The sequence below is a fragment of the Manis pentadactyla genome, chromosome 3 (genome assembly GCF_030020395.1).
Source record: "Manis pentadactyla isolate mManPen7 chromosome 3, mManPen7.hap1, whole genome shotgun sequence".
NCBI lineage: Eukaryota > Metazoa > Chordata > Mammalia > Pholidota > Manidae > Manis > Manis pentadactyla.
Genome location: NC_080021.1, coordinates 114572258 through 114598332, shown reverse-complemented (window position 1 = coordinate 114598332; position 26075 = coordinate 114572258). Strand labels below are relative to the sequence as shown.

The 26075-nt window shown below is 36.3% G+C and overlaps 1 protein-coding gene across 5 annotated transcripts in view; it reads left to right on the top strand.

Moving 5' to 3' along the window:
• The window catches only part of MPP7 (MAGUK p55 scaffold protein 7), a 253490-nt gene that overhangs the window by 79117 nt on the left and 148298 nt on the right, over nucleotides 1–26075 (top strand). For all 5 annotated transcript variants that reach the window (XM_057498334.1, XM_057498336.1, XM_057498337.1 and 2 more), the window contains one exon: nucleotides 2923–3082. In XM_057498334.1, coding sequence (XP_057354317.1) covers nucleotides 3046–3082 — 37 coding nt within the window. In that variant the 5' untranslated portion in view covers nucleotides 2923–3045. The remainder of the gene's footprint in view (nucleotides 1–2922; nucleotides 3083–26075) is intronic.

The following is a 26075-nucleotide window of genomic DNA, read 5'->3' as shown; positions in this document are numbered from 1 at the left end:
GTGCGTGCACATACTAAAAATTTTGCAGATGACTATTTCAGTGGGTGCAATTAAGACAATTTTGCTTTACTGAAAACTCAAGCTTTCTGCCACATACACTTGCACTTCTGTGGTTGACCATTAGATGTCATGAGTGCTCTGGGAGCCCTAAGGATTACTCAGGGCCAATAGAAATCAAACATCCTAAACTTGCAGACCTTCACGTATTTCACTGTTTACACATGATTGATGCCAGGAGAACCTGATACTGTGTGATATATAGAAGCAAGGTACAAGTGGAATAATGAAATTTCAAAAATAAGCCTTTTTAAAGGAAGGTTATAATAGTTCTGTTGGGCATTGCAAATTCTTCAGGGGCACTTGATACTGCTGTTATGTTCCTGGCGTTTGGGTCTCTCTCTTTTATGGAAAGATGGATTGAACTTCAATTTAAGAATATTTGGTAATCCCTCTCAGGACATACTGTAACAGCTGGTATTTTTGTGTTGTAGTAAATCGATTCCATAGAATAGTCAGTAATAATTATGACTGGGTTCTGACGAATTCTGAAGCATTTTCAATATATTTAGCCAAGGAAAATAGCATGATTATTACAGAAATTGAGCTCAGTTTGAAAGTAAAACCCAGCAGCTCCACTTCATTCCACAAAATATTAAGTGTTTTACTGGTTGGGATTTTATCAGACCATTTATTTTTATTAATATATATGTTCTGAGAAGATAAATACTTTGTAGAATATATTTCTTAAATGACTGGAAAAAATTAAGCTTGAGTGCTCGTTATGAAATAAATGAGAAATACTAAAGCCTTTCATATATGGTATATATGTGCAACATCAATATCAAGTTAGGATGTTTTGATGTGGAATGTAAGATGTCTTATAGAATGTTTGATACAAGCATAGGCCACTTAGAATAAGGCACATGTGGTTTAGAAAAGTGAAACAATGTTCTTTAAGGTAGAAGAGAGAGGTAGTTTGGTATAGGTTGTGTATAGTATGTGCATTTCTGTAGTTAGGCAATCTGTACCGTTCAAATTATGACTTTTCTCATGGCATAAAGAGCTTAAATTGCATAGGGAACACACACACATAATAACTACCTATCCACATGCATACATATATATTGCCCTAATGGTAGAAATGTGTGCACACACTTTATAAATTCTGTTTCCTCCTCTTTCCTCAGCAAAACAAGAGTCCACTAAATGAATGCCTTCTTTAAATTATGTATGGTCTGTTTGTGACTTTCTTTGTGTTAGATGTAAGAAACACTTTTATGTAGTTGAATGTTAATCCTGATTGTTAGGAAATTTACAAAGCAAAGTACAGCTGCCTTGTGAAATTATTGGGGAAAACAGCTTCAGAGGTGGGCATTAATGAAACTTTCTTTGCCTCTCAAGTTTTATTTTTAGCTTAGTGATTTGTATTTTCATTTGGTATTTAAAGTTACTGCCCTCACATTTTTAATTAACACTCCTCTGTATGGATTTATATGCATATTTTAACTTTGTCAACATTTGTCATAATGTAAAACAAAATCCAAAACTGCACCAGTTTATCTGGTTCAAGCTAGTCTATTTAATAGTGAATTTTTTCACACTAACGTTCACTTTGATCATTAAAAAGCTAATTTAGAAGGCTTTAATAGAATCTTACAGTTTGGACTTTTTCAAGTGAAGCTTGGCAAGCTCAGTTTTCCTTATTCTGTAATATGAATCAGCAATTTAAAGGCTTTAAGGAATTGTGGTGAGCCAGTTTTTTCAGTGTTTACAATATCTTATTAATATATGTTAAAATATGCTTTTAAATTACTGATTTTGCTTTATAGAGAAGAAGGTAAAATGCATTAAAAATGAGCTCAAACACTATGTGGTTCTTCTGATTTCTAAAAAATGTACATGCAGTGTATTTTCCGTTATTAGGCAGCAGTAGTCCAAATTTGAACCACATGGCCTCCTTCAGGGTGTCAGGTCAATGTAAATTTTAACCTTGCTACTTTCTTTTATGTTTTCACTTTATAATCTCATTACCTGAATTAAACAACTCCAGTCACAATGGCCAGCATTTATTGTTTGCTTGCCATGTGCAGTGTTATGTATCTAAGTGTACTTAATTATGAAACAATTCTAAATCGCTGTGATCTCCATTTGCAAATAAGAAAATGAAGTGTAATAAGATTAAATAATTTGTCCAAAATCAGAGAGCTAGCAGGATTAGAGATTAGGCCACCACACTCTAGATTCCTTGCTCTTCGCTACTATACAGTTTGACTGCTTATTTTGGGATAAACATTAGTTAAAATAGTTATTGAAAAAATACTGATATTTTCCAAGATACATCAGAGCTTAGTTTTTACTAAAAGAATTTACTTTTGAATATTAGCTTCGATTGTCAGGTTTAGTTTAGATTATTAACACTTGTATGATCTAAATAGATAACATCTTGCTTTAATTTTAGTATTCTTTCAAAGTTATGTGCAGTTTTGTTAGAGAACTTTTCAGTTGTCATAGATGAACTATTTAAAAATTTTGAATTAATTGTAAATTGTTTACAATTTAGTTTCTATTCTACATTTGAAATACAGCTTAGAATTGTAACAGAGGGAAAGAATTTTAGAATGGCATTGGCTTACAAAAGCTTCATTAAGTTCTCTATGTATACATTCAGCTATCCTTGAACCAACTAAAAATCTTTAAGGAAGCCTTGGTACATACATGAAGAACTTTGACATTTTTAAATTAGAAATCTCACCTCAAAATAAACTTTCACACTTGATATCTGCTTGTAACATGTAGAAAAAGTCCTGAAGAATTGTGATCTCTCTGGTACTGTGCTGGAATAAGACTTTTTAATTGGTTGCAGGATGGCGCAATTTAGTAATCTTATTAACATCATTTAAAAAGTGTTCCTTTTCTTTGTAGAATCGTACTGCTGGTTTATAAATCTTGGCAGACAGTGCGGCTGCAGGCCATCGAGCTGGACTTCCCTGCGGCTTTCTCGGCCGAGAGTGTTTGGCGTGCGTGGCCCAGCCTGTAGCCGGCGCCATGCCAGCTTTGTCAGCAGGCTCTGGTAGTGACACAGGTACGCAAACTCAGGAGGGGCAATTTTCCTCCGTTGCTACTGAAATGTTCTCGTTCACACAGTGAGGAGCAGCATTGCAGTCATAAGCAAGTGTAAACAGAGTCATGCTTGTTTCTCTGTGACTAACAGGAGGGGGATAAAATGAACTTAGATGTGTCCTGTCATAAGTATTCAGGACCAACCACTACTTTGTCCAAAGTGATGACTTGTGCTGATGCTCATACTGTCCTGATGTTTGGAATAATGCCGTGCATTTAAATTTCTTTTTTAAAAAGTTAAGCTTTGAGGGGTATTATGATTAGCACACATGGTACTGGGGTGTGTCATGGGGAAGGCAGTACAGTACAGAGAAGACAAGTAGTGACTCTGGCATCGTGACTGCAATGGGTATGGGGGGCACTTGATAATATGAGTGAATGTAGTAACCACAATGTTTTTCATGTGAAACCTTCATAAGAGTGTATATATCAATGATACCTTAATAAAAAAAAGAAAAAGTTAAAGCTTTATTTCACAAACACAAAAACATACTTCTTTTATTTGTTTTTTTATTGAAATATAATTCACATACAATATTATATTAGTTGCAGATGTATGACATAGTGAATTGGCAGTTATATATGTTGCTATATGCTCACCATGGTAAGTGTAATTACCAGCTATCACCATGCAAAGTTATTACAATATTATTGACTGTATTTCCTAAGCTGTACTTTCATCCCCGTGACTTACTTATTTTATAATTGGAAGTTTGTGCCTCTTTATCCCCTTCACCTATTTCACCCATCCCTCTCTTCCCCATGGCAACCACAGTTTTGTTGTCTGTATTTGAGTCTTTTTCTGTTTTTTATGTGTTCATTGTGTTTTTTTAGATTCCATGTATGAGTGAAAATATATGGTATTTGTCCTTGTCTGACTTATTCCACTTAGCATAATACCCTCTAGGTCCATCCATGTTGGGAATAGCAAGAGTTCATTCTTTTTTATGGCTGAGTAATATTCTGTTGTATATATATGCCAGGTCTTTTTTATCCATTCATCTATCAGGGGTCACTTAGGTTGTTTCCACATCTTGGCTGTTTACAATAATACTGCCATAAACACAGGGGTATATATATATCTTTTTAAATTGTTTTTATTTTCTTTGGGTAAATACCCAGAAGTGGAATTGCCAGATCACATGGTATTTCGATTTTTAATTTTTGGGGGAACTTCCATACCACTTTTCATAGCAACTGGACCAGTTTACATTCCCACCAACAGTGTGAGAGGCTTCCCTTTTCTCCACATCCTCGCTTACACTTGTTATTTGTCTTTTTGATATTAGCCATTCTGAGAAGTATGAGGTAATATCTCATTGTGGTTTTGAGTTGCATTTCCCTGATTAGTGCTGTTGAGCATCATTTCATGTACCTGTTGGCCATCTGTATGTCTTCTTTGGAAAAATGTCTATTCAGGTCCTCTGCCTGTTTTTTAATTGGGTTATTTTTTTTTTTGGTGTTGAGTTGTATGAGTTCTTTATATATTTTGGATGTTTACCCCTTATCGGATGTATCATTTTCAAATATATTCTTCCATTCAGTAGATTGTCTTCCTTTTGTTGATGGTGTCCTTCACTGGCAGAAACTTTTTAGTTTGATGTAGTCCCTCATGTTTATTTCTGCTTTTGTGTCCTTTGCCTGGGGAGATGTTTTCCAGAAAAAAATTGCTAATATCTATCCATGAGTTTACTACCTATGTTTTCTTTAGGAGTTCCATGGTGTCAGGTCTTACATTTAGATCTTTAATTCATTTCAACTTAGTTTTTGTGTATGGTGTAAGAAAGCGGTCCAGTTTCATTCTACTTTTAAAAATTAAGAGGAGTATGACAAATATTGTGATACTAATTACTCTTCATTGAGATTTAATAACACATAGGAACTCTATGTCATATAAGCTTCAGACCTCTCCTTTTTTTCCTTTAAGAAATAAAACATTGTCCCTACTCCATTATTCCATTTTTATTTCTTCCTATCACCAGAGGCAAAAACTATTTGGAAGTTGATATATGTGTCATAAGGGATTCAGTTAAAACAAACATTTTTCACCCTATTAGCAGTTATAAGGCTTAATGATACATAGAATAAAGATTTCTAAGAAAGGGAAAAAACTCATGCATGTATATATGTGTAGAATCCCTTAGTTCTAACCAGTTTCAGGAAGTGAGGTGAGGGAACTCAAAGCCCCTTTCAGGTCTAATTCCCCAGAATCAGAACTTTTTAAAAAAAAGATAGGCTCCTATTAAAGCAGAATGAGAATGGGATGGGAGAGTTATGCCTTGCTTGCAATTTTAAGACCCTTCCAAAAGTGGTGGCAGAGTGTTACTCAGTGTTCTTGAGTTGTACTGAGCATACTGGATTTGGTTCTGTTAATACCGTTCTATAACTAGCTGAGATAGTTGTCTCAGACTGGGTGGTTCCTGGCACCATAATTTACAAAATGCTGAATCACAAACTTGATTTTGTTATGTTACATTGGCATTTTAGCCCACACTATTTGCAAATACCATTCTTTGCTATTTCAAGCATAGCCATATTTATATTTTGGTAATTTTTGTCTCATTTTTATCCACCCAGAGTGATTTTTTCCACTGTGATTTACACTGAGGATTAGGTTTTTTTTTAGGAAGTGATTTTGATTTTTAAGTTACATAAAAGTCTTTTTTCTCAGACATTCACTTGGAAGCCAGCTCCTTTGGAAAAATTTTTTCCTTCTTTTTAGTGTTTATGTAGTCCCACATTGTGTTTTACTATATAAAATGAGTGATTTAACTTTCCATAGTGATTTGGGAAATTATAGATAAAATTTATTTGAACCGTAAATTTACTTCAGTTGTGTGATAAATAGGTTTTATGCCTTGCTATTCATCAAAAGCACCTTGGTTTAATTGAATGCAAAGTAGTGTTGCTTATACTTATCTCAGGGAATGATTACAGTGGAGCATTTATGGTTTATGGAGCAATTTACTTGTCCATCATGAAAAGTAGCATAGGCTATTTAGAGTTTAAAGAGGACTTTTCCACACATAGCTGGCTCACTTGGTGCAACTCTAAAGTGCCTGTGTGACTCCTACCTCTCTCTGTGATTTTTTTTTCCAAGGGAGAGCTTACAATTTTAATACAAGTCAGAGTCCCACAGTTCAGCTCAACAAAAAGGGAGTTAAAAGTTTGGCACTCTCTCTGCGATATTTTTTGACTGGTATGTTCCAACAAGGTTTGATTCAGGCAGAGATGTGCCCATTCTAAGAGTCACTGCAGTTAGTGAAGCCCAAAATATGATAGATTGAGAGATGCTTATGGTTCTGTAGTTTCTTGCAGACAGATGCAGTTTAGCAGTCAGGGTCATTTTACTTTACGCAGTATTGCTTAGCAGTGTCACTTGCTGTTGTTCCATTACCAGGTTTCTGAGGGAACAGAGCATAGCTGAAGAAGGAGCAGGTGTGCACACAGCACTCATATGGGAAAATAGTTCCAGTGTAAACTTGCACCACTTCTTCTTCTCCCTCTTTCTACTTATTTCACTAAGAAACATTAGCTACTCAAGTCATACATAAAAGCATTCTCATTGTCAAAGGTGTATGGATAAAAAAAGGAAAGGAATCCTGACAACCCACCCTTTCTCTTCCCCATCTCATTTTCTTTCTCAACTTGATGAGTCTCCTTCAAGAATTTTATGTACATTAAGCACTTAATAAATGTATGTACATAATAATGTACAGTAATGTATGTCTTTTATTTCTTTACTTTTTAGTCACAGATCCTATCATGCTCTATCGATTCCTCTATAACTTTCTTTCTGTAGTAAAGACAATAAAGGTGTCTTGGTGCAGTTATTTCCATGTGTGTGTGTATATGTTTACGTATATATAATCTGTCTCTACATACATTTATATGTCTACCTCCTTCATTCTTTTAAACAAATGCATGATTTTTCCACAGTACCATGATTTAGTGAACCTGCCACCGTTAGTGAAAGCCCTGGTTTTGCTCTTTTTGTGATATGGTGGGAGAAAAGTTGTGCACTTCTAATGGATGTTGGCAAATTGTTCTTCGGAGTGGTTAAACCACTTAAGGATCCATGAACAGTGCATTAAAGATCCTTTTCCTCCTATTTTTTCCAATTTTTAGTATTATCAGATGTCTTCATTATTTTTACCAATCTGATGGGAAAATAATGGTATCTTAAGTGTTAAATGTACTTTACTACTAAGTATATTTCTTTTTCATTGAGCATATTTCCATTTGTTTAATGTTCATTTATTCCACTGTAATTTGTCCTTCATATCCTTTCCCATTTTTCTTTTCATTATCATCTTCTTATTTTTTTTTGCATAATTTCTTTATGTGTTTATATATATTAGTTATGAGTCCTTTTAGGCTGAACACAATTTCTTCTGTTTAACCATTTGTCCTTTTTTCTTCCTTAAATAGTATAATTTATTTTGTAGAACTTGAAACCTGGTTTTTGTGGACAAATCACTCTTTTCTGTATGATTAATGCTTTTTTTTCCCCCTTTGGATAGAAAGACCTTTCCTACTCACTGCAAGATCATGAAGATACTCTGAGTTTCTAATAATTAAAATAAAAATTGTTGTTACACATTTAGAATTTTAGTCTAACTGTAATTTGTATGTGAAGTGGGGCAGTAATCTAAACTAATCTCATTTATTTCCCAGTGAACTGCCAGTAGTCCCAGGACCACTTACTTAATAGTCCATCTTTTCAATCTAAATTTGTACTATGCCCATTATTGTATACCAGAATTGTATATGTTGTGGGTTTTCTTTTTTGGCTATTATGATCTGATTTTTAAAAATTTATTGGACTTTATTTTTAGAGCAATTTTAGGTCTATAGAAATATTATGAAGCTAATCAGAGGGTTCCAGTATACCTTACACTTTGTTTCCCACTTTGTTTCCCTGATTATTTACATCTTACCTTAGTCTGTTACATTCATTTCAGTTAGTGAATCAAATTGGTACATATTATTATTATTATTAACTAAAATCTATACTTTATTCATATTTTCTTGGTTTTCCCTTAAGATCCTTATTTGCTCCATGATCTCATATTTTATTTAGTTGTCATTGTCTCCTTAGGCATCCTGTGTGGATAAAGGCTTCTTAGTCCTCCTTGTTTATGATGACCTTGACAGTTTTCAGGTATAGTCATGTATGTTGTAGAGGTCCTCTCTGTTGGAATTTGTCTGATGTAAAGGGGCTGTTGTTATCATACCATGTAAAGGGTATATATTGTCAACTTGATTTATGATAGGTGATGTTGATCAATTGGCTTAGGTAGTAATTGCCAGGTTTCTCCCCTGCAAAGTTACTCTTTTTTCCCGCTCTTTCCAAATTTTACTTTTTGGAAGCCCATCTTTATATGCAGCCCACACAGTGTGTTATACTCCTCCTCCTTAAGGGTGAAGTATCTATGTTAATTATTTGAAATATTTTGTATCCCCTATCCCATTTATTAATCCAATCATATATTTGTATCAGTGTGGACTCATGGATATTCATTTATACTTTGGGTTATAATGCAGTATTAATATTTTTGCTCAGATCGTTCCAGCTTTGGCCGTGGGAGCTGTTCTAGGTGGCTCTCGATACACCCCCACCAGTGTTGGCTTGCTTGCTTGTTGCTAATAAGTCCCCACTTTTGGCACTGCAGGATGCTGCAGGCTCACACAGCACTGCAGTCCCAGAATGAGCGATTTCTCTAAGAATTTCTCTACTTCTTTCCTTGGGGAGTGGGATTAGAAACAAAAACTGGGTGATAGGTTTGCCCTGAAGTTGTTCTTTTAGGCCTTCTCATCAGACAGAGCAGAGAAATACATGTATGCATATACACATGTATAAATCTTTCTATGTGTAATTGTCTAATTATAGTAAGCTAAGTATGAATTCTTACTGATGTGTCCAACTCTGATCTATTAGCAAGTGGATCATTTTGGCTGCCTTCCCTAGCTTATCTGTAAATTCTCAGTCAACAGTGAGAAACTTGGCTGCCACCATCCATTTTCTTAATTAATCAATTCCAGTATACAGGTACAGTGGCATTAGAATTGTTAACCTGTACCGCAGGGAAAACAACTTTGTCAACTAGAGAATTGATCCTCCAGTAGTACCATTCTGCTTCTAAACTCAGGTAATCCTTCCTTTCCTGCATCGTACCTATGTTATAGTTTTACAAAGTCATTAACTATGATTTTTACAAACATCATATATTGTGAAATACATATACAGAAATTCACATAAAACTTTTATAATACAGTTTTAAAAGTGATTATAATACCAGGATCCATGTGATCACCACCCAGGTCAAGAAATCAAACACCCCGAAAACAACTTATGTATTTTTTTCCATTCACAGCCTTCTCAGTGTTCCTAAAGATGGACATAAAAAAAAAAGATTCCTGTCTCACACTATACATAAAACATAGTTTATGATTTATTTGAGTACCCCTAGGCAACCTGGTTTAATTTTCCCTGTTGGTGAACTTTATAAATGGACTTATACTATAGGAATTGTTTTACGTTGGTGACTAGGATGAGAAAAAAGTCCTAACAAGTTATACATTTTAAAAAGTGGATGCATAAAATAAATATTACAAAACCCAGAAGAAAAGGATGTTTTTATTATCTTCCTGACACACCTCCAATGCTTTTCCTTTTGTATTTTTTGGCTATCTACTTTTTGAATGCCTCATTCTAGGACAGTGATCTTGTAAAATTTTCATTAACAGAAGAGAAAGACAATCCAATCTATAAAGGAAAAACACAGGCTTCTTGTGTACACAATACTTTGACACCGTACGTGTGAGAATTCCCCCCACACACACACACACAACAAGCAATTCTCTGCGATTCCAGCTAGGTGTCCTACAATTAAATTTTGATGTTAAGTAGAGTTAGTGCAGACTCCACAGGTTCAGGGCCCAGTCCTCCAAGACTCCTCTCACCACTTCAGATGCCAATCACAATAGGTCCCCATATTACCCACAACTTCTGTCCAGGTTCCTGACCCCCTCCTTGGATTCAGTCATTTGCTAGAACAGCTCACAGAGCTCAGAGAAATGCTTAACATTTTCCAGTTTATTATACAATAAAGGGTATGGTAAAGGATACAGATGAAGAGATACACAGGTCAGGTCTGGAGGGGACTGAAGCTCAGGAGCTTCCATCCCTATGAAGTTGGGTCATAGACCCAAGGCTTGCTGAACCCCATTCTGTTGGGATTTTTAGGGAGGCTTCATCACTTAGGCATAATCCATTATTAACTCAATCTCCAGCCCCTGTCCCCTTCCAGGAGGAGGGAGTTGAGAGATCGATGCTCTGTATCTGTTGCTCTCCACTGCTTGTTAGGCCTTTACAGATTTGCCACTCACTCCAGTGGTTGTGTAGTGATACCTCTGCAGTTTCGTTTTCATTTTTTGGTTATCAGTGGGGTCAACCACCTTTTCATATTGGCCATTTAGATTTTTCTTGTGAAATACTGACGTAAGTATTTTGCCTATTTTTCTATTGCACTGTTTTATACGTAGGCCATTTCTGGATTCCGGTGCTTTGTCAGTTTTATTCATTATATATGTTACAACCATCTTCTCTTGTTCCCTGCCTTGTCTTCTCAGGCTGTGTGCTGTCCTCTCGGTTCTGTGTGCAGAAGTTAGAACTTCATTGTGCCCGAGCAACAGTTTCCTTTCTGTTAGTGAGTTCCTCATTGTAGTCATGAAATATTTCCTTAATGTGTGGTCATACAGTTCCTTTTTCCTTTTACATTTTGATTTTAATTATTGAGAACTGATTTTTATTTGTAAGGTGTGAAGTAGGGCTCCATATTAATTTTTCCTTGCTGGACATCCAGTTGTCTTGCCATGATATTAGTAAGACTGTCATTTTACCGTGTTTGTAGTGCTACCATCTGGGACCTTCATTACAATGTTGAATATCCGTGGTGACAGTGAACATATTTATTTTTAGTTCTAAATCTCAAAAGAAGTTATTCTAGCATTACTTATTTGTCATATTTGCTCTAGGTGTTTTTTTTTTTTATTTTTTGATGTATGACCTTTACTAAATTACGGAAGTTTTGTTTTATTCTTATTTTGCAAAAAAAAGTATTTTAATGACTAGCCATAGAAGTTTGCCAAGTGCTTCTTTTTATTCATTGTGATGATCAAATGATTTGTCTCCTGTGAATCTCAATATAGCGAGTGTCATTGATTTTTGAATGTTCAGCCAACTTGCACTTTTGGAATAAACCCAGTTTGGTTATATTTGTTATCCTTTTCATATGATCTATTGGATTTGGCTTGCTCATACTTGATTTACAAATTTAATACCTGTGTTTATGAGTGACTTTAACCTGTAATTTTCTCTTCTCATTTTCTTATTGGGTTTTCACAAAGTCATGCAAACCACACATAGTGTGTTAGGCGGAGTCTTTACTCTTTGTGAACAAATTTGTGAAAGATTAAAATTAGTTTTTACTTTAGTGGAGCTTACCTGTTAGGTTACTTACGCCTGGATGTTTTCTTTTTGATAAGAATATTGATAACTTGTTAATTTATTTGAAAGGTTATAATAATAATATCCAGAACTTCTATTTCTTGAGTTTTGGTGATTTATATTTTTCTAACACTTAGTCCATTTCATCAAAATTTTAAAATCATAATCTTACTGTAAATTTGGACTTAAGTGAATGAAATCTTACTGAGTTTGTCTTTGATAGTGCTGACTTCCTAGTGGAAACAGACTGCCTGTGGGTCACATGAGAGGCCGTTGGGCCCTGTCATGGTCAGCAGGCCACACCTTCAGAAACAAGAATTAATCTGCTCTCCAGCACTGTTGCCTAGAGGTGTGGAACCCAGTTAGTAAATTGAAAAAGGTCCCTCCTTGCTCCCCCAGCATTTTTTCTTTTTTTTTTCTTTTCACGTTTGTTTTAAGATATAGTTGATATATATACACCCCAGCAGTTTCTTGATCAGGAGAACATGCCACACTAAGTGACATTTAAATTAAAGGGCATCGTCTTCCTAATTAAATAAATAAAAGGAGTTACATTGACAGGCTATTTTTATTGCCCAGTTTCCCATATTTGCTTGTATGTATATAATGCTAATTAAAATTATTAAAATCTCTAGGTTTTATATTGCAAATATTTTTCATTATCACTAAGGGCAATTTTCTTTTCTTTTGATTTAAGAAAAATATCTCAGCGTTGTCTTAGGGTTTAATCCTCTAATGGGTTTATTGGTAGTTTTAAGGACCTATATATATATATATATCAAGGATTGTTGTAGGTTTTAGATTCCTGTTGCTACAGAGTTGTTCAATATAAAATATTTTCTCTTTGGTAATAGGAACTTTATTTACTGTGGTTATATTGTTTTTGGAATTTGTCCCTCAAAAGGCACAACTCTTCTTTTTAGAAGATAACCTGAGGGGGGGCTCATGGTAAACAGTTAAAGTAAAAATAGAGATCAATCTATGAAAATGGCTTCAGGCCATTAAGATAAATGAAATTGCTATTATAGGGCTATTGAAATCAATAAAATTAAAAACAATATTTTTTTTTGCCAAAATTCACATTAAATGTTGAACTTCTCTTTTTGAAGTAGTGCACTTGAACCTCCTGAGTTTTTTTTTTTTTTTAACACTGTTCAGAAAGTTCAAGTAAACATGTTTTAAGATCTGGGACAGACGTGAAGTTGCTGTATTTTGCTTTGCTTCCTCTTGACAAATGAGGATTGTGAAAAAATCACCCTTGTAAGTATAGTGAAAGGATTTCTGTGATAACAGATAGATATCTCTTAGACTGAAATTTTTAAATGTAATTTGGATGTAAAGTGATGACCAGGATTGGCTTCATTATGTAGGGATCCTGGTTGATTTCATTTTTTCCTGAAATGGTAATCCATGGACTCAGCACTCTTAGTAGAATAGTTTTTCACTATGAAACTGATTTTGAAACATTACTTTTATCTTATATTCAATTCTTTATATATTCTAGGTCTGGATATTTTGTTACGTTTCTGCAGATTTAGCTGGCCAGGCTTTTGAGGGTAGGGTTTCTGTTACAAACAAAGTTTCTGTTATGAAATTTTGATGGTTATGATTTCTGTTACAAACAAAATTTCAGGTTGTTTAAAGAAGACGTGTGTTGAAAGGCTGGGAATCATTTAGATTCATAGTTATCGGTTGTGAGCCCCCAACTTACAATTTTTAGCTTAAAATCTAGTTTCAGCTTAGATTACTCCATTTATTGTTACAATTCATGCATGGAAGTACCAGAGTTATCATTAGTTGTGAACTCTCTAACCTACCTCATCTTTTCCCACCAAAACAAGAGTTTATATATGTTTTTGATAACAAAAGGTTTCTTAGGAGTTGTGTATTATTGTACATTATCGTTTAACTGATTGGTTCTGGGATATCATGAAGGGTATTTCAGGAGAATACTTGAAAAGAAAGCCTTTTAGGATCATTCTATCTCTTGACTCTGTTGGGAGCTTTTCTTTCATTTAATTGCTTATTAATTCAAGTAACAAGCTTCTGAAAAGAAATGCCAGGGATGATATGGTAGCTGTGGTACAGCTATTATATTAAAGGTCATTCATATGCTAGGTGTTTTTATGCATTCATCCATTGCGAAACAGGGAGGCACAAATTAGGCACTTATTCTTTATCTCTGTTGATTATTGTAGCAGTCCTATGAGAAATGCCCCTCTTTTATAACATTCTTCTGTACCACCAATAGGCCACCTTCTATTTACTTGGTTTCTCTTGCTTTTACTTTTCTTCCTAATTATGGGTAGTACCTGTTGGTCTGTTCATTACTTATAATTTAATACATTCAGTGTAATATAATGTGAATTAAGATTTAGGTTGCTGCTGCTCTGCAATGTAAGCTAAAATCCAGATAGACTATTTGGCTTGGTTTCACTACATGTTATGCTAAGTTTTAAATATGCTATAAATATTGAAGTAAATGGAAATAAATCCTATCATACTATTAACTATAATAAATAGAGTGCTTTAGCTTTTATAGCCAGCTATTTTAGGATAGGAGGCCCTGCAACTGGTTAAATGTAGTGTAAATGTATTCCATTTTTCTAAAAGACAGCTATTGGTCATAAATTACGAGAGTTTCAGAAGTAATTTTCATCTTGCTAATGGCTTTATCTTTTGGGTGCACAGTGTTAAGAATAAAAGCTTACTGGTAGCAGAGCATACCCTGTACAAGGCTACAGATTACTAACTCAAAGTTAAGCATACATCGGAACCCATTTAAAATTTAGAGATAGTTTCTAGCCATGAAAGTTATGTACAGGTGCAGGCACTTGCTCTCTATTAACTTGTCCTGATTTTATAGACTCTAAGTTAATTGTATAAAATATTATTAAGCAAACAGCAATATTGTAATTATTTAAATTGCCTTGCATATTTAAAAACTCAGTAGTCAAATGCTTTAATAAGTTATTTGCAGTTGAGGGAAAATGTAAGAAAGAGAATGCCGATGTCAGCATTGTATTAAAATATTTTGGTAGTATAGGTACTTTTGGAAATAAAACATATTTTAAATGAGAAAAATCGAGGCCTGTTGTGAATGGCACTGAACAGTGCTGATTATTTTACCTTTGACAAAGTGGAAAATTTAAAGCTTGGTGTATCCTATTTTATTCATATAATAAAATTTTATAGTGTTGCTCTGGGCGTCGATGTATGTTCTTTAGTGTTTATTAGCCCTTGGTTATGCTTAAACGTTTTGGTCCTATGCCTAGTTATCCTGTGCAGAATGCAAATATCTAAGCTAAGACAAAAACCACATAAATACATATATTTCTTTTTCACAAGTCTTTTTCTGTAGGATTTCTGAATATTTTGGTTGCTTAAACAATATCTAATGTGACTGAGCACAGAGGACATCTTTTTTTATCATTTAACGTAGGTTTATAGCTTCCCCAGACTTGTTCTAATAATGAAGCTATGAGGGCTATGACAAGAATGACATATTAAGTTTCTGTAGACTAACAGTAAATTTTTCCATTCTGATGTCAGGAATGTTGAGCATCTGGAATCTGCAAGAGTGAATTGTTCGCTGTGGGGAAACTTTCGTCAAATTCTGAGCCACTTTCTCTCTCAGGAGCTACTACTGTCTTGTACAGAATATTGTATTTTTACAGAAGCAGTCTTCTGGGACTGGAAGAATTTCTTCACTTCTTTATGCTTCTGCATTAAAAAAATTTTTTTTTATTTTGGTATCATTAATCTACAATTACATGAGGAACATTATGTTTACTAGACTCCCCCCATCACCAGGTCCCCCCCCACAAACCCCATTACAGTCACTGTCCGTCAGCGTAGCAAGATGCCATAGAATCACTACTTGTCTTCTCTGTGTTGCACAGCCCTCCCCATGCCACCCTCCCCTACATTATGTCTGCTAATAATAATGCCCCCTTTTTTCCCCCCCTTATCCCTCCCTTCCCACCTATCCTTCCCAGTCGTTTTCCCTTTGGTAATTGTTAGTCCATTCTTGGGTTCTGTGAGTCTGCTTCTGTATTTTTGAATGTTTTTGCATCTTAGAAATGTTCTTGTTTTGAGAATTAATGTCACATTTAGCATTAATTTCTTTTGGTTTCATTAATCCTTGTGAGAATAATTTAGATTTGTCAAAAATTTATTACAGTCAAAAAGCAATAGAAGATAAATTGTCATCAATGAAGATTTCTGTATAGTTTATGTAGGTGGTCCTATGATCTGTATAATTTGTTATCTTTTTCCTTGAATTTTCAAAATAACTACTATATATATATTGATACCTGATACTTTGATTCTGGCATAGATGTATTTGTACAAAAGTGCTGCAGAGGTAGCAGGAAGGAATGTGTGAAATGCTCTATTAGTTTTGGCTAAAACACTTCTCAAATCAGGAGTTGAGATTCTAATTAGGCCTGGATCATGTTGGGTATTTAAAATTATGTTGGTATAAATTTCCTGTATTTAAGAAAAATTTTTATTCTCTTTTCCTCTGCTTAGTACATGTTTACTCTGATTAGATTCTCATGAGCCCTGCTTTTTTGTGTTTGTGTTTGGCTAGTGTTGCTGATGCTGGTTGACCGTGGGCAGCAGGCATCACTGCCTGGGGTATAGGCCAGATTCTGTGACTAGAATGCTTCACACTAGGTCTTCCTAGTGTCTTAATGTTTGGTGAATACCTAAAACATGTTTATAATTCAGTAGTTTATTTACTTAAGTGAGTTGCTCTTCTTTCCCTTGGCTGAGTAGTAGTTAGCCAATCCTGTCCTAGCTGCTCAGACTAAGCACTGAATGGATAAAGCTGTGTGTCTTCCTTCCACACACGGTTTTGTTATTCAACTGTATGGGGCATGGGTTTTTCAAATGAATGAATAGTCTTAGTGTCATTATTGGTCCTTTAATCTGAAGATTCATTTCTCTGACACTAAATGTCATACCCCTCCCCGAGTACTCCCGCTGCCTCCCCTTGGCCCCAGCTTCCCTCCCTCCCATCAGGCTTTCCAGGGAACCCTGGCCACCTCTCCTCAGATGAGTGCAGTCTCCTTCCAAATCATTTGAAGTTAGAAATTAGAAGTTGCTACTTTGGATTGTTACCTACTCATCGCTCTGATGAGGCCCTCCAGTAACTTCAAATTATGTTACACACTGTTACTTTCAATTCAGGTTTCAAGTCTATGGAAGCAGATATGAATCATCTTAATCCAGCACAAGTTAATCATATAAATTCACCTCCTTTGTCGGCCGGATTCTCTTTAGGCTTTGTGAGCTACAAGCAGTTGGGTGAGTCAGAGACTTTGCCATTCTGCTTTGCTGTTGGATTGCTTTGGCTGAAGTCAGGTGATGTGTTTACCCTTGATAGTCTTCCTGATGAAAAGACAGTTCCCCATTGCTTGACAAATGTGACAACTCTGGTAGTTTTCCTTTTTCGCAAAGCACTGTGCCTTTATTCTCATCAGTGTAGGAAGTAAGTATACTTCCTGATTTTTTAATCCATTACTTCTTGTTTCCCTCCCCCATCTCACTTTAAAGTTTCAGAAGATGATTTGAATAGTGAATACATATTCATTATGAAGTGGTCTGCACCAAATGGTAACGCCTTTTTGTGACTTTTTGGTATAGTCTTGACTGATACAGGTTTTCCGACTTCTGAGAATGTATCCTTGTGTGAAGGATGTCCTTGTTAAGTTTCAAACCTCAAAAGCTTTTGTATTTCTATGGAACTGTGTAACTGAAATGAAAGATAAAAACTATCAATTTTTTAAGCACTTGAACTGTGAACAGGAATCTGTAAACAAAAATTCTTGACATTTCGCTTATGAATATGTTAATTATTTCAAGAACTCTTGATTCTTGCAACTGAGACCATATGGCCAACAAAATCTAAAATATTTATTATTTGGCCCTTCACAAAGTAAAACAAACAAACAAGAAAAAAACAAAAAAAACTCTTGGAAAAATTGCAGAGAGACCTGATGTTAAAAGGCTCAGAAGTAAGATCTGTTTTAAAAAAGAATACTACCTCTTGAGATGACTTACATTGCTGGCTGGTTTTGCCAGCATCTCTGGATGTAGCCAGGGCTCCCTGAGCTTCAGTACTACCAAAAGAATTACGATGACAGTTCTTAGAATGGCAAAATTGATCCTATCTATTTAATCATTTTCCACTATCACTTCAAGAGTTAGGGGCCCAGACATCCAGGATGACTGAATAATCTGAATGAATGCTGCTTGTCCTGAGTGATTTTATTTCAGTAGGGCAGCTCCAGCATGGTATGGCTGGAGGAAGGTGAGGAGCATATATCATTTTCTTAGTAAAGGGATTAATATTATTTTTCTGTATCACTTGAAGCATTTTGTAAGATGAGTCCACAACTGTTTCAGCATGTTTAGTGTTAATGACAAATCCCTGGAGCTTTAGTTTGGTTTTTGAAATAAGGACCGTGCATTGGCGTTTAGTTTACATTAACCAGTATCGTCAGAAGTTGGTCAATGAATATGTAATAGCGATTGATGTTTTTTGAAAGTATCTGTCGCATTAAGTTTACCTTAAAGTTGTTAAGCTGTTTGAGAACAGGGACTGTTTTGTTGTTTTTTTCTTCCCCACTGTAAATGTCTTACCTAGACTGACTTGGGTCAGAGGGGTGGTCACTCTCTTCATTTCTGACCTGTCCCATTCACTCTTTCTTTTTTTAAATTTTTTATTAAGGTATGATTGATATACATTCTTATGAAGGTTTCACATGAAAAAACAATGTGGTTACAACATTTACCCATATTATCAAGTCCCCACCCATACCCCAATGCAGTCACTGTCCATCAGTGCAGCAAGTTGCCAGAGATCCACTATGTCCCTTCTTGGTGATACACTGTTCTCCCCATGATCCCCCACACCATGTGTACTAAACATAATACCTGTCAGTCCCCTTCTTCTTCCCTCCCCACCCGCCCTCCCCCACCCCTCCCCTTTGGTAACCACTAGTTCATTCTTGGAGTCTCTGAGTCTGCTGCCATTTTGTTCCTTCAGTTTTGCTTTGTTGTTATACTCCACAAATGAGGGAAATCATTTGGCATTTGTTTTTCTCCGCCTGGCTTATTTCACTGAGCATAATGTCCTCCAGCTCCATCCATGTTGTTGCAAATGGTAGGATTTGTTTCTTTCTTATGGCTGAATAGTATTACATTGTATATATGTACCACATCTTCTTTATCCATTCATCTACAGATGGACACTTAGGTGGCTTCCATATCTTGGCTATTGTAAAAAGTGCTGCGATAAACATAGAGATGCATATTTCTTTTTGAATCTGAGAAGTTGTATTCTTTGGGTATATTCCAAGGAGTGGAATTCCGGGGTCAAATGGTATTTCTATTTTTAGTTTTTTGAGGAACCTCCATATTGCTTTCCACAATGGTTGAACTAGCTTACATTTCCACCAGCAGTGTAGGAGGGCTTCCCTTTCTCTGCATCCTCACCAGCATTTGTTGTTCCTAGTCTTTTGCATGCTGGCCATCCTTACTGGTGTGAGGTAATATCTCATTGTGGTTTTAATTTGCATTTCCCTGATGATTAGTGATGTGGAGCATCTTCTCATGTGTTTGTTGGCCATCTGAATTTCTTCTTTGACGAACTGTTCATATTCCCTGCCCATTTGTTAATTGGGTTATTTGCTTTTTGGGTGTTGAAGTGTGTAAGTTCTTTATATATTTTGGATGTTAACCCCTTGTCGGCTATGTCATATACAAATATATTCTCCCATACTTTAGGATGCCTTTTTGTTTTGTTGATGATGTCCTTCGCCATACAAAACCTTTTTAGTTTGATGTAGTCCCATGAGTTCATTTTTGCTTTTGTTTCCCTTTCTCAAGGAGATGGGTTCAGGAAGAAGGTGCTCATGCTTATATTCAACAGATGTTTGCCTATGTTGTCTTCTAAGAGTTTTATGGTTTCATGACTTACATTCAAGTCTTTAATCCATTTTGAGTTTACTTTTGTGTATGGGGTTAAACAGTAATCCAGTTTCATTCTCTTGCATGTAGCTGTCCAGTTTTGCCAACAGCAGCTGTTGAAGAGGCTGTCATTTCCCCATTGTATGTCCATGGCTCCTTTATCATGTATTAATTGACCATATACGGTTGGGTTTATATTAGGGCTCTCTAGTCTGTTCCATTGGTTCATCTGTCTGTACTTGTGCCAGTACCAAATTGTCTTGATTACTGTGGCTTTGTAGTAGAGCTAGAAGTTGGGGAGTGTAATTCTCCCTGCTTTATTCTTCCTTCACAGGATTGCTTTGGCTATTCGAGGTCATTTGTGGTTCCATATGAATTTTAGGATGATTTTCTCTAGTTCGTTGAAGAATGCAGTTGGTATTTTCATAGGAATTGCATTGGATCTATAGATTGCTTTGACAGGATGGCCATTTTGACAATATTAATTCTTCCTATCCATGAGCATGGGATGTGTTTCCATTTATTGGTATCTTCTTTAATATCTCTCATGAGTGTCTTATAGTTTTCAGAGTATAGGTCTTTCAGTTCCTTGGTTAGGTTTATTGCTAGGTATTTTATTCTTTTTGATGCAATTGTGAATGGAATTGTTATCCTGATTTCTCTCTCTGCTAGTTCATTGTTAGTGTATAGGAATGCCACAGATTTCTGTGTATTAATTTTGAATACTGAAACTTTGCTGAATTCAGATATTAGATCTAGTAGTTTTAGAGTGGATTCTTAGGGTTTTTTATGTACAATATCATGTCATCTGCAAACAGGGACAGTTTAACTTCTTCCTTGCCAATCTGGAGGCCTTTTACTTCTTTGTGTTGTCTGATAGCCATGGCTAGGACCTCCAGTACTATATTGAATAACAGTGGGGAGAGTGGGCATCCCTGTCTTGTTCCCGATCTCAGAGGAAAAGCTTTCAGCTTCTCACTGTTCAGTATGATGTTGGCTGTGGGTTTATCATATATGGCCTTTATTATATTGAGGTACTTGCCCTCTATACCAATTTTGTTGAGAGTTTTTATCATCAATGGGTGTTGAGTTTTGTCAAATGCTTTTTCAGCATTGATGGAGATGATCATGTGGTTTTTGTCCTCCTTTTTGTTGATATGTATGATGTTGATGGATTTCGAATATCGTACCATCCTTGCATCACTGGAATAAATTCTACTTGATCATGGTGGATAACCTTTTTGATGTATTTTTGGATTTGGTTTGCTAATATTTTGTTGAGTATTTTGCATCTATGTTCATTCAGGGATATTCTGTAATTTTCTTTTTTTGTGGTGTCTTTGCCTGGTTTTGTATTAGAGTGATGCTGGCTTCATAGAATGAGTTTGAAAATATTCCCTCCTCTTCTACTTTTTAGAAAACTTTTAAGGAGTATGGGTATTAGGTCTTTACTAAGTGTTTGGTAAAATTCAGTGGTGAATCTCATCCAAGGATTTTGTTCTTAGGTAGTTTTTTGATTACCAGTTCAGTTTCATGGCTGGTAATTGGTGTGTTCAGATTTTCTGTTTCTTCCTGGGTCAGCCTTGGACTCTTGTCCTTTTCTAGAAAGTTGTCCATTTCTTCTAGGTTATCCAGTTTGTTAGCATATGATTTTTCATAGTATTCTCTAATAATTCTTTGTGTTTCTGTGGTGTCCATAATGATTTTTACTTTCTCATTTCTGATTCTGTTTATGTGTGTAGACTCTCTTTTTTTTCTTAGTAAGTCTGGCTAGGGGTTTATCTATTTTGTTAATTTTCTTGAAGAACCAGCTCCTGCTTTCATTGATTGTTTCTGTTGTTTTATTCTTCTCCATTTTATTTATTTCTGCTCTGATGTTTATTTTATCCCTCCTTCTACTGACTTTGGGACTCATTTGTTCTTCTTTTTCTAGATTCATTAATTATGAATTTAGACTGTTCATTTGAGATTCTTTCTTGAGGTAGGCCTGTATTGCAGTATACTTCCCTCTTAGTACAGCCTTTGCTGCATCTCACAGATTTTGCGGTTTTGAGTTATTGTTTTCATGTGTCTCCATATATTGCTTGATCTGTGTTTTTATTTGGTCATCTAACCATTGATTATTTAGGATCATGTTGTTAAGTCTCCATATGTTTGTTGGCTTTTTCATTTTCTTTGCATAATTTATTTCTAGTTTCATTACCTTTGTGGTCTGGAAGAAGCTGGTTAGTACAATTTCAATCCTTCTGAATTTACTGAGGGTCTTTTTGTGTCCTAGTGTATGATCTATTCTTGAAAATGTTCCATGTGCACTTGAGAATAATGTCTATCCTGCTGCTTTTGGGTGGAGAGCTCTGTCATGTCTGTGAGATCCATCTGTTCTAATACGTTGTTCACTGCCTCTGTCTCTTTACTTACTTTCTGTCTGGTTGATCTGTAGTTTGGAGTGAGCAGAGTGTTGAAGTCTCCTAAAATGAATGTATTGCATTCTATTTCCCCCTTTAATTCTGTTGTATCTGTTCAACATATGTAGCTGCTTCTATGTTGGGTGCATAGATATTTATGATGGTTATATCCTCTTGTTGAACTGAGCTCTTTATGATTATGTAATGTCCTTCTTTGTCTCTTGTTACTTTCTGTGTTTTGAAGTCTACTTTGTCTGATACAAGTACTGCAACTCCTGCTTTTTTCTCCCTATTAGTTGCATGAAATATCTTTTTACATCCCTTCACTTCTTTCAGTTTGAAGTGAGTCTCTTGTAGGCAGCATATAGATGAGTCTTGTTTTTTTAATCCATTCTGTAACTCTGTGTCTTTTGATTGGTGCCTTCAGACCATTTACATTTAGTGTGATTATCGATAGGTATGGACTTATTGCCATTGCAGGCTTTCAGTTTGAACCAAAGGTTCAAAAGCAGGTTCTTTACTACCTAACAGTCTTAACTTTACTCCCTTAGTATGCTATTTCAAACACAATCTGAAAGTTCTTCACCCCCCTTCCTTTTTCTTCCTCCTCCTTTCTTTATAAGGTATCATTTTCTGTACTCTTTGACTATCCATTGATTGACTTCGGGGGTAGTTTATTTGATTTTGCATCTGCTTAGTAATTAAGTGTTCCACTTTCTTTACTGTGGTTTTATTTCCCCTGGTGACAGCTATTTCACCTTAGAACACTTCCATCTATAGCAGTCCCTCCAAAATACACTGTGGGGGTGGTTTGTGGGAGGCAAATTCTCTCAGCTTTTGCTTATCTGAAAATTGTTTAATCCCTCCTTCAAATTTAAATGATAATCTTGCCAAGTACAGTATTATTGGTTTGTGGCTCTTCTGCTTCATTGCATTAAATATATAATGCCACTCCCTTCTGGCCTGTAAGGTTTCTGCTGAGAAGTATGATGATAGCCTGATGGGTTTTCCTTTGTATGTGATCTTTTTTTCTCTCTGGCTGCTTTTAATACTCTGTCCGTATCTTTTATCTTTGTTGTTTTAATAATTATATATCTTGGTGGTGTCTTCCTTGGGTCCCTTTTGTTGGGAGATCTGTGCACATCCATGTCCTGAGAGAATATCTCCTTCCCCAGATTGGGGAAGTTTTCAGCAATTAACTCCTCAAAGACACTGTCTATCCCTTTTTCTCTGTTCTTCTTCTTGTTACCCGTATAATGCAAATATCTTTCCATTTGTATTGGTCACACAGTTCTCTCAATATTCTTTCATTCCTAGAGATTCTTTTTACTCTCTGTGCCTCAGCTTCTTTGTATTCCTCTTCTCTAATTTATATTTTATTTACCATCTCCTCTATTTCATGTAATATGCTTTTAAAGTCCTCGACTGTGTGTTTCATTTTGGATTCTGTATTTTTCATAGTTTCTTTGTCTTTCTTGAATTCCTCCCTGAGGTCTTGAGTATTTTTCTGTAGCTCTGTGAGTATGTTTACCATTTTTATTTTGAAATCTCATTCAGGAAGATTGGTGAGTTCAGTTTCACTTGGCCCTCTTTCTGGTGTTTTTGGGTATTTGGTTTGACCTAGGTCCTTTGTCATTTCTTATTTGCCAGTGGCACCCTCTAATGCCCAGAAGCTCTATTCTCTGGAGCTGTTCTGCCTCTGGTGTGATGGCAGAGGTTGTAGGTCAGCCACTCAGGTGCCTGCTGGGAGCAAAGAACTCTTTCCTGCTTCCCAGCTTCACTGCATGCCTTCACTGCCAGAGCCAGTGGGCCCAGCATGCTGTGGGGAGCTTCTGTGGTACACCCTTGTAGCTGCCCAGTGTGGGCTACCCTCTAGCTGGGCAGGTGCAATTGTAGGGGCAACAAGTTTGCAAGTTCAGGCTTATACTTCCCCATCTGGCCGGAAGTATGAGCAGGCTGTATATTGTCATTGTGGGGTCTTGGAACTGCATTGCCAGCTAGTGGGATGGAGTGCCTGAAGCTCCTGAAAGTTCCCAACCTGCTGGACTGAGTGCACTGGGACAATTTTGTCCACCTGTCCCATCTCCTGAGCTGCAATCTCTGTGCAGTCCTTGTCCCTTATCAGCCCTCTCGCTCTTGGGAAGCCTCTCAGAATGCCTTCCTTTCTTTTGTCCCAGAGTGGCTGGTTGTGGCTGCCTGTTCTCCATAATCAGCTTGAATCTCAGTCTCTCCAAGTATTCATTCTGCCTTAGCTTTTCAACCCCACTGATCTCCAGAGTGCCATGTAATGTAGGTTGGTGCTCCCAGAGCCGATCTCCAGTGCTGGATGCTCAGCAGTCCCAGGCCTTTACTCCCTCCCAGCTCCATTTCTCTTCCTCTCTCTGGTGAGCAGGGATGGAGGGAGGGCCTGGGTCTTGTCTAATTGTGGCTTTGGTACTTAACCCTTCTGTGAGGTCTGCTCTTTTTCCCAGGTTTAGGTAGCCTGCTGCAGTCTTCTTTCTTGTTGCTCTTTCGATATTAGTTGTATTTGTTATATTTTCAAATTATATGTCATTTTGGGAGGAGGTTTCTGTCTCACCTCTCACCCATCATTTTTAAGCCAATCCAACAATCTCAAATTTAATTCTTGTAAAACTGAAGTTCCCCATAACACTGATGGCAGCTCAATCAATCTTGGAATCGTGTTTGACTTTTTTCTTTTTTTCATACTCCACATTTAGATATTCATAACTAGGGCTTCCTTCAGAATCTCTCCAGAGTTGTAATCCTTCTCAGAACTTCCACTGGCTACTACCTGGAGGCCATCATCTTCTGTTGCTCAGATACGGGCTGACCTCTAACATGGTTCTCTGCCTCTACCCTTGATCTTCTCCTGACTCTTCTCCATTCAGCAGCCAGAGTGATGCTTTTAAAATAGAAGTCGTATCATGTTACTCCTTTAGTCAAAACCGTGCAGTGGCTCTTCCCCTCTAAAATGAAAATCAAATTTTTTGCAGTATTTGTCTGACAAGGCCATACATGATCTGCCCTCCTATTTTCCTCTTATTTATTTTCTTACAACTCTCCCTGTCCATGTCTCTGCACCAGTCACACTGGATTCCTTGCCCTTCCACAGATGCTGTAGGCTCCCCCTGTCTTAGAGGTTTGGATTTTTTTCTATTAAATGATCCCTCTGCCTGGGATGCTTACCCCTCAGATGCCCAGGTGGCTACCTCCTTCTCTTTTCTCAGGTCTTTGCTCCTTTGTCACTTCCTCACTGTGGTGTACCCTGACCACAGGTCAGTGCCACACATGCCAGTGGCCCAGCACTGAATCTACCTTCCACTGCTCTGCTTCATCTTTTTCTACCAGTGCTTGTTACCTTCTAACATACTGTATAGTTGACTTATAATGCTACCATTTTTCTTCCTCTTAGAATTTTAGCTCCAGAAGGGTAGTTTCTTTGTATTTTTGGTTCACTGAGAATGTCCCAAATACCTTGAACAGCATCAGACCCTTAGAACTTAAAGTATTCAATGAATGCCAGTGGAATGAATGAATCCTTATCCTAACACACAATTAATGGACTGTTTTCCCATACCCTTTTCAAGGTGGGTTTTTGTCAGTTTAATAATCTCCTAATTTGGTTGGTGCAAAATGATACGCTTTGTTTGACTTTTAAAAATTATTTAAACTTATTTGTTAGGTTGAACTTTGCTTTATGTATTGAGTATTTGGGGCCATCTGTTTCTTCTGCCACAATTGCCTATTCATGTGCACCATAGCCCATTTTTCTATTGGTTTATTTATCTTTCATTGTACTTAATTTGCTTGTTGCAAATAAGTTATAGTAGTTCCTCTGCAAAATTCTTTGGTTTTTTTGATGGATAAAAATTTTGTTGTAAAAAGTCTGTCCATCGTTGCTTTTAATAGTTTCTAGTTCTTTTTGTGCCAAGAAAACCTTCCTCTAGTTTATATTTGAAATATTTGATCCAAGTGTAATTTGGTTGTCAGGTTAGTCACTTACCTTTTCCCCTTAAAGGTAGCTCTTGCAAGTTTTTGAATAGAGGACTTAAATG